Consider the following 11,213-nt stretch of genomic DNA (forward strand, 5'->3'; position numbering starts at 1 on the left):
GTTTGCGACTAAGAGTTGGGTCAGATGCTTGTAGCGGAGCGATCGGCTCCACTGACGGACGGAATGGGCTGGGGGGATTTATCGGTGCTGAGCTCAGGATAAATTCAGCTACTTTTAGGTAAGCTGGAGTTTTCGGAAGCAACTCCGGTGTAGGGAACTCTAAATAACTAAAGTTGACCGGAAAACTGTGTGTAATTAAACCTTAAAAGTTTAGTTACGCGGAGCAGGAAGAATAACAGCTTGCATGACTTTGGTTGGATTCCGCTGAGCAATGAGTCTTGCTGTTGTTTCACTTGCCGTCTCTCGGTAAGCAGGTTCACGATCTTTCAAATGCTGGAAACGGTATCGTTCCTGCCGAATGCCTCTTTGGATCAGCTTTTTCTTCAGCTTAGCCGCCGCGGAGTTCTTCTTTCGCGGAATGTTGAAGCGGTTTTACTACAGTAATCAAATAGAGATTCAATTAGTAATTATCGACGGACCTGAAAAGGTATCGACGATAAACAGCACACACAAAAACGCGAAGATTATTCTCAATCGACGGCCCCGTAAAGGTATCGACGATTGAGAATAAGCGAGATAGACAAAAAGGCAATTGTCAATCGACGGCCCTGTAAAGGTATCGACGATTGAGAATGTGTGAGACGGACGAAAATGAAATTAACAATCGACGGCCCTGTAAAGGTATCGACGATTGAAAATTAGAGAGACGGACGAAGACGAAATTGACAATCGACGGCCCTGTTAAGGTATCGACAACTGAAAATATGACGGACGGAAATGGAGTTAACAATCGACGGCCCTGTAAAGGTATCGACGATTGAAAATGTGACGGACGAAAACGAAATTAACAATCGACGGCCCTGTAAAGGTATCGACGATTGAAAAAATTAAAGACGGGCGAAAAAAAATGAACAATCGACGGCCCTGTAAAGGTATCGACGATTGTAAAAGTGCATAGACGAAAAACGAAAAAATCAATCGACGGCCCTGAAAAGGTATCGACGATTGAACTATGCACAGACGAAAATGAAATGAACAATCGACGGCCCTGTAAAGGTATCGACGCTTGAAATATGCACAGACGAAAACGAAAGGATCAATCGACAGCCCTGAAAAGGTATCAACGATTGAAATGTGCACAGACGAAAACGAAATAAACAATCGATGGCCCTGTAAAGGTATCGACGATTGAAAATTAGAGAGACGGACGAAGACTAAATTGACAATCGACGGCCCTGTAAAGGTATCGACGACTGAAAATATGACCGACGGAAACGGAGTTAACAATCGACGGCCCTGTAAAGGTATCGACGATTGAAAATGTAACGGATGAAAACGAAATTAACAATCGACGGCCCTGTAAAGGTATCGACGATTGAAAATATTAAAGACGGGCGAAAACGAAATGAACAATCGACGGCCCTGTAAAGGTATCGACGATTGTAAATGTGCATAGACGAAAAACGAAAAGATCAATCGACGGCCCTGAAAAGGAATCGACGATTGAAATATGCACAGACGAAAACGAAATGAACAATCGACGGCCCTGTAAAGGTATCGACGATTGAAATATGCACAGACGAAAACGAAAGGATCAATCGACGGCCCTGTAAAGGTATCGACGATTGCAAATGTGTGTTGGACACCGAAAATTACCAATCGACGGCCCTGAAAAGGTATCGACGATGGTAAATAGGACGAAATAAGCAAATACTGACAGGAATTGACCAACCACCATAGGTCGGACAAAACTATGCCAGCTAACAATGTTTACGTCCTGATTGAAGTGTTCAAATGATGAGCCGGGATACCCAGGGATGAATGACCACGTGAACGGACGGATGGCAAAGATAAACACGAACGATGAGTTTCCCGGTCGATGTACCAAAATGTTAACCACCGAAGTACAACGACGAAGACGGGATGTTGCTAACTCATTGGCCAAAAGGGCAACGCTGCGATGTACTTAAACTCGACACGAGGTTACAACACGGGAAAGTTGGAGCGACCGGTTGCGACTGCTACCACCACAAAAACGATTCAGACTCACCTCGTTGCTGCATTTTCCTCCGTCAACGACTACAACGGAAATGCAGGGGAGGGAAAAAACAAAAGAAGGGCGCTATGCGGTTGCGATATGCGATATGCGGTTATGATTGGAAAAGAAGGAAGAGAAGCCCAGTAGTTGAGCTACGCTACACTTGCTCGTTATTGTCGTTATTGTCTCCAGGCACGTTGCATTCTAATTTCGGCCAGAAAGAGCATTAAGTCGTTATAAGATCGATGGCATCAGGAGATTCGCAAGAGTTGGATTATTTCACAGAAAAAATGGAGTCAGATGACGATCGTATAGACATAATTTTGTCGCAAATGCCGTTGCTTGAGAACGAAGAAGTCGAAGTTGCTGTCTTCGAAACTATAATGGAGAAAGAGGATGACGAAGTAAGTCATGTTTCGGAAGGTGAAATGATGGAAAGTGTGGGAAAGATAGAGGAAGAAGGAGGCAAAGGTAGTCCTGGTCACGAACGTCAAAAAAAGAAAGAACAAAGAAGTACAGAGGAAGAAAGACGTGAGGCCAGTAGAGGTGAAGATGAAAGTGCGATTGAAATAGGAAATGTAGACGAAGAAGCGGAAAATGTAACGGAAAAAGAATTGTTGGAGAAGAAAAGGATAATTGATCGCGAGAAAAGGGAAATTGAACAAAAACTAAGAGAGATAAAGGAGAAAAGAAATGTCGATAACAAAAAAAAAAAGGGCTGCGGAATTGCTGCGGTATCGAAGGTATCCTGAAAACCAGGCTACACAGTTGATGAAAGAAATGGAGAAGAGGCTAACCGAAGCCAAGAATGCGGCAAAACAGTAAGTGTCATCCAGTATTCATCACATCACATTTCATCAATTCGTTGAACTGCTTCGTATATTTGTAATCCAAATGTCATTCGGTTTCTAGGGCCTACATGCACGCATTAGGAATGGAGAAAATGGCGAGTCTGGCCCGACAGCACGTACATTTGCTGATGTGCAGGAGGGTGGCACTCGAAGAATTGGAAAAAAACTGCGAAAACTGAAAAAAACGAATAAATGAAAAAAAGGCAAACAATCTTGTGACTAAACAATGTAGGCTATATTGTTGCTGCAATGTAATAACATCGAACAGTTATTAATCCTTGGAGCAGTTTCTACCTCTTTGTAACCGTTCAACATTCAGGAAATGAATGTGTTTGACTGATGCAAAAGGGAACAGTTGCTCAAAGGTGTTGAAACGCAGTCAATGGTTCTGCAACAAACACAATGATTTTGTGGTTGTTTGAGGGATGGAAAAAGAAACAGTCTCAGAAAAGTGTTGGAACGCAGTCAAAGGAGCTGTTTATAACACAATGAATTGGTTCTTGATTAAGGGATGCAAAAAGGGGACGGTCTCTCAAGTATGTTGAAACGCAGTCAATTGAGCTGTTGACAACTCAAAGCATTGATGGTTATTTAAGGGATGCAAAAGAGAAGGGTCTCTTAAAAGTGTTGGAACGCAATCAGTGGAACTGTTGAGAACAAAATACAGCGGTGGTTGTCTGAGGGTGCAAAAGGGAACGGTTTCTTTAAAGTGTTAGAACACAGTCAGTGGAGCTGTTGAGAACAGTATACAATAATTATTGAGGGCTGCAAAAGGGAACGGTCTCTTAAAAGTGTTGGAACGCAGTCAGGGGAGCTGTTGAGAACAGTATGCAGTGGTGACTGTTTTAGGGGTAACAAATCCCGCCCACAAATACGCCTTTCGCTTTTATAAAGGTAGGAGGACTAGTATACGGCGGCCCGTCCCAGGACGGTAATAGGTGAAGTCTAGTATTTAGTCGGACCTGTCCTTAAACCCCTTAATCCACTTAGAGCCCCTTAATCCACTTTAAGCCTATTTATCCACTTAAAGCTTCTTAATCAATGTTAAGTTGCTGAATCCACGAAAAGCCCCTTAGTCTACTTTCAACTTATTAATCCACTTAATGGCCCCTTAATCCATGTTAAGCCGCTGAATCCACGTTAAGAAACTTAATCTTCTTACCAACTTAATTATCCACTTGTATCCTCTTAATCTATGGTTAGCCGCTTAATCTACTAACAATTTATTAATCCACTTTAAGCCCCTTAATCCACGCATTGTCAAGTCATACCACTCATACACGTAACAAACCATGGAGGGAAAACAAATCACGGTTGAGCGCACTTGGGAACTGCCTCCAAGGCCAGGCTCCTTACTTTGTCCTTTACTTGCAGTTTTTGTGCTTTACCAATGCCCGTCCCCTGCCCGTCGTTTCCAACCTGTCCGTTGTTTCCGCCCTGCCCGCGGATCTCGCCCTGCCCGCGGATCTCGCCCTGCCCGCGGATCTCGCCCTGTTTTCCCCAGTTCGTCTTTTTACCCGCCCTGTCCGCGGAAATTGGAAAGAAAAAGATTAAGCCTAGCTGGTGGCAGTTCGAACCCTTTTCAAGTAGTCGACCTTTTTCCAGGTAGTCGACCTTTTTCCAGGCAGCAAAAGTTACGTGAACCCTTTCGAACCAATGGAAGCAAGCGCACTGGAAAAAAGGGAACACTCTCTTAATGGTGTTGGAACGCAGTCAATTGAGCTGTCAAGAAAAAAATGTCAATATTAGCGCGCGCACAACGATAGTTCCCCGGAAAAACAAACAGACAGATACACAAACAAATCCCTCCCACAAATACCTTTTGCGCATTAATAGAAGTAGTAGACGATGCTTTTCCTCTGCCCATCGTTTCAACCTGTTATTTGTTTCCGCCATTCCCGCTGGTCTCGCCCTGCCCGCCGTTTTCCTACGTCCGTCATTTTACGCACCCTGTCCGCGCTAATTCCAAAGAAAAATGTGAAGCCTAACCGGCGGCAGTTCGAATCCTTTTCAGGTGGTTGACCTTTTTCAAGATAGTCAACCTTTTTCCAGGCAGACAAAAGTTACGTGAACCCTCTCGAACCGATGGAAGCGCGCACACTGGAACAAAAGGGAACAATCTCTTAATGGTGTTGGAACGCAGTCAATTGAGCTGTTAAGAAAAAAAATGCAATGGTGGTTCTTTGAGGGATGAAAAAAGGAAATGGTGTCTAAAGGTTGTTGGAACGAAGTCAATAGACATATTAAGAAAACATGAATTGGTGCTTGTTTGAAGGATGCAAGAGAGAACAATCTCTAAAGGAGTTGTAAGAATTCAATGAATTGGAGGGATTGAAATGGGTTTTAGGGATGAAAAAGGGAAAGATCTCTCAAGTATGTTGGAGTGCAGTAAATGGATCTGTTGAGCACAAAGAATAGGTGGTTGTTTGAGGGATGCAAAAGGAAACAGTCTCAATGGTGTTGGAATGCAGTAAAAGGAGCTGTCCAAATACCATGAATTGGTACTCGTTTAGAACCGCAAAAAGGAATGATCTCTTAATTAGTTGTAAGTACTCAATGAATTGGTTTTTGTTTGAGGGATGCAAAAAGGAACAGTCTATGAAAAGTTCTGGAACGCAATAAATGGAGCTGTTAAGAACAAAATGAATTGGTGCTTGTTTTAAGGGATGCAAAAGGGAACGGTCTCTTAATATTAATGAATAGCAGTCAAAAGAGCTGTCGAGAACACATTGTAATAGTGGTTGTTTGAGGACTGAAAAAGGGAATGGTTTCTTCAAAGTGTTGAAACACAGTCAGTGGAGATGTTGAGAACAAAATGCAGTGGTGGTTGTTTGAGGAATGCAAATGGAAACGGTCTCTTTAAAGTGTTGGAATGCAGTCAGTGGAGCTGTTGGGAATACCATGAATTGTTGCTTGGTTTAAGGGATGCAAAAGGGAACGGTCTCTTAATGGTGGTGGAACGCAGTCAATTGAGCTGTTTAGGACAAAGAATAGGTGGTTTTTTAGGGATGCAAAAGGGAATGGTCTCTGAAAAGTGCTGCAATGCAGCAAAAAAGGCTGTTGAGAAGCCAAGGAATTGGTGGTTGTTTGAGGGATGCAAAAGGGAACGGTTTCTTAAGGGTGTTGGATTGCAGCCAGCGGTGCTGTTGAAAAACACAATAGTTGGTACTTTTTTATGGGATACAAAAGAGAACGGTCTCTTAATTAGTTGTAAGTTCTCAATGAATTGTTGGTTGTTTTAGGGTTGGAGATGGGAACGGTCTCTGAAAGGTGTTGGAACACAGGCAACGTAGCTGGTGGGAATACAAAGAGATGGTGCTTGTTTTAAAGAATGCAAAAGGGAACGGCCTCTTATGGGTATTGGAATAAAGTGAAAGGAGCTGTCCAGAACACAAAGTAATAGTGGTTATTTGAGGGAAGCAAAGGTAACGGTCTCTCAAGGTTGGGGGCACACAGTCAATGGAGCTGTCAAGAACACAGAATTGATGGTTGTTTGAGGGATGGAAAAGGGAACGGTCTCTTAATGTTTTTGGAACACAGTCAAAGGAGCTGTCCAGAACACAAAGTTATAGTGGTTGTTTGAGGGCTGCCAAAGGGAATGGTCTCTTAAAAGTTTGGGAACACAGACAGGGGAGCTGTTGAGAACAAAATGCAATGGTGGTTGTTTGAGGGGTGAAAAAGGGAACGGTCTCTTAAAAGTGTTGAAACGCAGTCAGTGGAGCTGTTGGGAATACCATGAATTGTTGCTTGGTTTAAGGGATGCAAAAGGGAACGGTCTCTTAAAGGTGGTGGAACGCAGTCAAAGGAGCTGTCCAAACACAATGAATGGGTGGTTGGTTTAGAGAAGCAAAAGGAAACCAAAATCTCTCTCAAAATTGTGGGAACGTAGTCAAGGGAGCTTTTGAGAACAAAATGCAGCTGTGGTTGTTTGAGGGGTGCAAAAGGGAACAGTCTCTTAAAAGTGTTGGAACGCAGTCAGGAGAGCTGTTGAGAACAGTATCCAAAAGCTGTTGTTTAAGGGCTGAAAAAGGGAACGGTCTCTTAAAAGTGTTGGAACACAGTCAGAGGAGCTGTTGAGAAACCAAGGAATTGGTGGTTGTTTGAGGGATGCAAAAGGGAACGGTCTCTCAATGGTGATGGATACAGTCAATGGAGCTGGTGAAAACATAATGAATTGAGGCTTGTTTGAGGGATGCAAATGGGAACGGTATCTTAAGGGTGCTGGAAAGCAGTCAAAGGAGCTGTTGAGAACATAAAGAATGGGTTATTGTTGAGTGAAGCAAAAAGGAACGGTCCCTCAAAGGTGTTGGAATGCAGTCAAGGAAGCTGTGAACAACAGAATGAATTGGTGGCTGTTTGAGTGATGCAAAAGGGAACGGTCTCTGAAGATTGTTGGAACAAAGTCAAGGGAGCTGGTGAAAACAAAATGAATGGGGGCTTGTTTGAGGGATGCAAAAGGGAACGGTCCCTGAAAAGTTCTGGAACGCAGACAATGGGGCTGTTGACAACCCAAGGCTTTGGTTGTTGTTTGAGGGATACAAAAGGGAACTGTCTCTCAATGGTGTTGGAACACAGTCAATTTAGCTGATGAGCACTTAGAACTGGTGGTTGTTTGAGGGCTGAAAAAGTGAACAGTCTCTCAAGTATGCTGGAACACAGTCAATGGGGCTTTTGAAAACTCAAAGAATAGGTAGTTGTTTGTAGGATGCAAAAGGGAACGGTCTATGAAGATTGTTGGAACACAGTCAAGGTAGTTGGTGAAAACAAAAGGAATTGGGGCTTTTTTAAGGGATGCAAAAGGCAACGGTCTCTCAAAGGTGATAGAATGCAGTCAATGGAGCTAATCAGAATACAATGAATTGGTGTTTGTGTGAGGGATGCAAAAGGGAACGGTCTTTAAAGAGTGTTGCAAAGCAGACCTTCACTGTCCCCGAGGATCAGTGGTAAATACTAATGGTTCACGTGAACGTGAATGTTACATTATTCTCATTTGGAAGCTCTGGGTCGTTTCTATCTCTATCTCCCCTTGTCGTCTCCTCAGTCATCACAATCTTGTCGCGGTCGTGAAGATTTACCACCGATCTTCAACTTCCATCAACTACGGAATATTTTTAACAATTTCAATTTTTCAAAAAAATTTGATTTCCTAATCGATTTGATCGAGATTCGAACATCGGAACTTTTGCATCACCGGCTATCCGGCTAACCATTGCACCTCCGTTGACATGCGAGGCAATGGGAAAATATGGGGCCTTATGGTGTGGCTCAGGTAAACCCCCTTCACTGTCCCCTCTCCCATGGGTACGCGCAACCCCCCCCCCCTGCCCGACCCCCCCTTCTGGCCGGCTTGGGCAGCGCGTCAGTTCCGTAAAACTTGAAACTTTGTACGCGTTTTACGGACACTCCCGCTCATATGCACACCCTAAACCCTATATTAAAAATGATCAGCGTAAAAAGATCTACAACCCTGTATTAATCGTTTTTGGATTAGAGAAAACTTGTCTAGCTAGGGAAGAGCCCAATAGGGCTCTTCCCTATAAGAGCCCAATAGGGCTCTTCCCTAGCTACGGTAAAGTCTAGATGAATATTTCGGAAAAATTGATTGAAAATTGAAAAACACAACAGTATCCAATACTGTAATATCATGCTGCTATATGTTTCACTACATAAGTCAATGTTTTGGCTAATGGATAGCGAGTCGCAATACATAGTAAATATTTTTGTCGACATGTTAGCAAGTCTTAAAAAGTGCCTGGTCTCGATGAATACTAATGGTTCACGAGCGCGAGCAGGATCGTGATGAGTCATGACGGGAAAAGAGAAGAAGACACAGATGAACCTAAGCTACAAAATGAGTATATTGTCACATTGTAAAAGTGTACCTCAACTTCTTTGTTGATGACTCACTGTTAAGAGGACGGGGGACTGCGCGTGCCAAAAACTCCCGTGGGAGAGGGGAGTGTGAAAGGGGTGTTATGTTAAATACATTAAGATTATAACTTGATGACATCATGGATTACGGGATTATGACTGGACTTACAGAGTCCAAGTCCAACTATAATCCTTCTTCTGTTTTTCGCCGAGCAAATCATAAACTGAAAAGATCGAATGATGATCTCCTTTTGGGATGCCGAGCGAATTCGAGTTAAGGGCTGCAAAAGGGAACGGTCTCTTTAAGTGTTGGAACACAGTAGTGAAGCTTTTGAGAACAAAATGAAGGGGTGTTTGTTTGAGGGGTGCAAAAGGGAACGGTCTCTGAAAAGTGTAGGAACGCAGTCAGTGTTGGGAATATATCTCGTTCCCAACATCCGACAACACGAACTGGAAGACGGAAACGACTTCCATTACGTTTTATTGAATATGATTTGGGTGGCCCTCGCTAGGAGGCCACCATGTTACAATTTATTTTGTGTAGCCCCGCCCCTCGGCCTACCGGCCGGAAAATGTACAGGGCAAGGGGCAGTCAGTTACAAAATATACCTCACACCGTCAAGACAGCAGCCAGTGCTCCCGTGTGTTCTTTATTTCATCGTCACATTTTTCTCTTTACTAAGGTAAGTTCAGTCACGGGCTGAACAATATCCTACATGGTCCTTGGAACCGGAGACTAAAATCTTACATGGTTCTTCGAACTAGTTAATAATTTAAATTTACTAAGAAATTTCGCTGTCAGTGGACTGTGGGGAGACGTAACTCACCCCTCAAAATTTTTCTTTCTTTTTTTATTCGGTGAACACCACGTGTTAGCCGCAGGGCAAATTTTTCCCTTTTTCATTTTTTGCTACTTACGTCGTAGTAACTGCGACAGTAGACGGGTAAATAATTGTCTTGTAAAAAAAAATTTTTTTCTTTTCTGTTTTTTTCCACCGCGTGGTCAGTGGCGGCCATTACGGTGGGCTCAACCTAGCTCAAGCTAGGAATCTTTGGAGAAACCTCCACGAAGGTTACCTCCCTGTAAATTTTTTTTTGTTTGCTAAAACATTTTTATTTTTCTTTCTTTTTTTCGTTTGCTACTTCCTTTGTCTTCTCTATTTCGAGCCAAAGAGTTTGAGTTTTACTTTTTTTTTGCCTCTCACTCACGTGGTCGGTGGCGGCCATATTGGATTGAATTTCTTTACTCTTTTCTTTCAAAAAAATTCCTTGTTGGAGGTTAAGCCTCCCATCAATTTTCCCTTTCTTTTTCTCTTGGTCACTCTCCGCTGTAGCGGAGCACCTCGGGTCTCCAAGACATTTTCAAAAATTAGAGACTCAAACAAAAAGAAGAGAAGAAGAAAGAGAAAGGAAAAGAAGGAGAAGAAATAGAACAAGAAGAAGAAGAAGACATCATAATCATCAAAATTGACCCTGACGATCTAATCGATCTCTACCACGAATTGTGATTGTTCTTCTGTAATAAACATAAAACTCCAAATCCATTGTTGCCATTTCCTTCTCTTTTTTCTAAACTGGAGAGTAATTTAATAGTTACACTCCCTAAACGAAAAAACTTTCTCACATATTTAGAAATAGGCAACTCCAATCTCTATTTATTTAAATTTCGAGGCAGCAAACGCCATCTAGCGCTCGAAATTCCAATCACTTTTCTCAACTTTCAAAAATTTTCAAAATTCCATTCTAACTAAAAACGCAAACGCCATCTGGCGTTCAAATTTACAAACCTATCACTCAATTTTTTTTTTCTTTCCCTCTAAATTCAAATTTTTTTTTTCTTCTCTCTTTTTCTCATCTACTGAACGCCTACGCCATCTGACGCTCAGAATAAGCAATCTTTTTTCCTTTTCAAAAAATTTAAACATTTTTCTCATCTACTGAACGCCTACGCCATCTGGCGCTCAGAATAAGCAATCTTTTTTCCTTTTCAAAAAATTTAAACATTTTTCTCATCTACTGAACGCCTACGCCATCTGGCGCTCAAAATAGCAAACTTTTTTCCTTTTTTAAATTTTCAAACATTCTCTTCAGAGCTGAACGTCTTACGCCATCTTGCGCTCAGATTCGAAACTCTTTCCTCCTTTTTTGTTGGTGATCTCAAAATCAAAAATTTTTTTTCTCTTTCAAAGAAACGAACGTCTACGCCACATAGCGTTCAAAATTACAACTTCTTTTGTACACTTCAGAAATTGTGATTTTTTCTTTTTATATTGAAGTAGTACGCCACTAATTATTATATTCTTTCCAAGAATTCCAAAATTTTCATTTATTTCATTAAAAAAAATTGCAAATTAATGCCACCTAGCCTTTAGAAATAACGCTATGGTGGATCCCTTTTTTTAAACTTAGGATTTCTTCGCTACTCCTGAAACCTTGCTTTGAATTCTTTATGC

General features: G+C 42.1%; 1 protein-coding gene across 1 annotated transcript; it reads left to right on the forward strand.

Moving 5' to 3' along the window:
• Nucleotides 1–2,283: 2,283 nt before the first annotated feature.
• Nucleotides 2,284–2,790, forward strand: LOC116922911 (translation initiation factor IF-2-like). The gene has a single exon (XM_032929395.1). It carries the CDS (start codon nucleotides 2,284–2,286, stop codon nucleotides 2,788–2,790), a length of 507 nt encoding a protein of 168 aa, XP_032785286.1.
• Nucleotides 2,791–11,213: the final 8,423 nt, after the last annotated feature.

Source organism: Daphnia magna, unplaced genomic scaffold, assembly GCF_020631705.1.
Source record: "Daphnia magna isolate NIES unplaced genomic scaffold, ASM2063170v1.1 Dm_contigs021, whole genome shotgun sequence".
In the NCBI taxonomy this organism is placed as follows: domain Eukaryota; kingdom Metazoa; phylum Arthropoda; class Branchiopoda; order Diplostraca; family Daphniidae; genus Daphnia; species Daphnia magna.

Bases quoted from the DNA above. Each gene is read 5' to 3' on its own strand.
- LOC116922911 (XM_032929395.1), top strand. From the start codon at position 2,284: ATGGCATCAGGAGATTCGCAAGAGTTGGATTATTTCACAGAAAAAATG.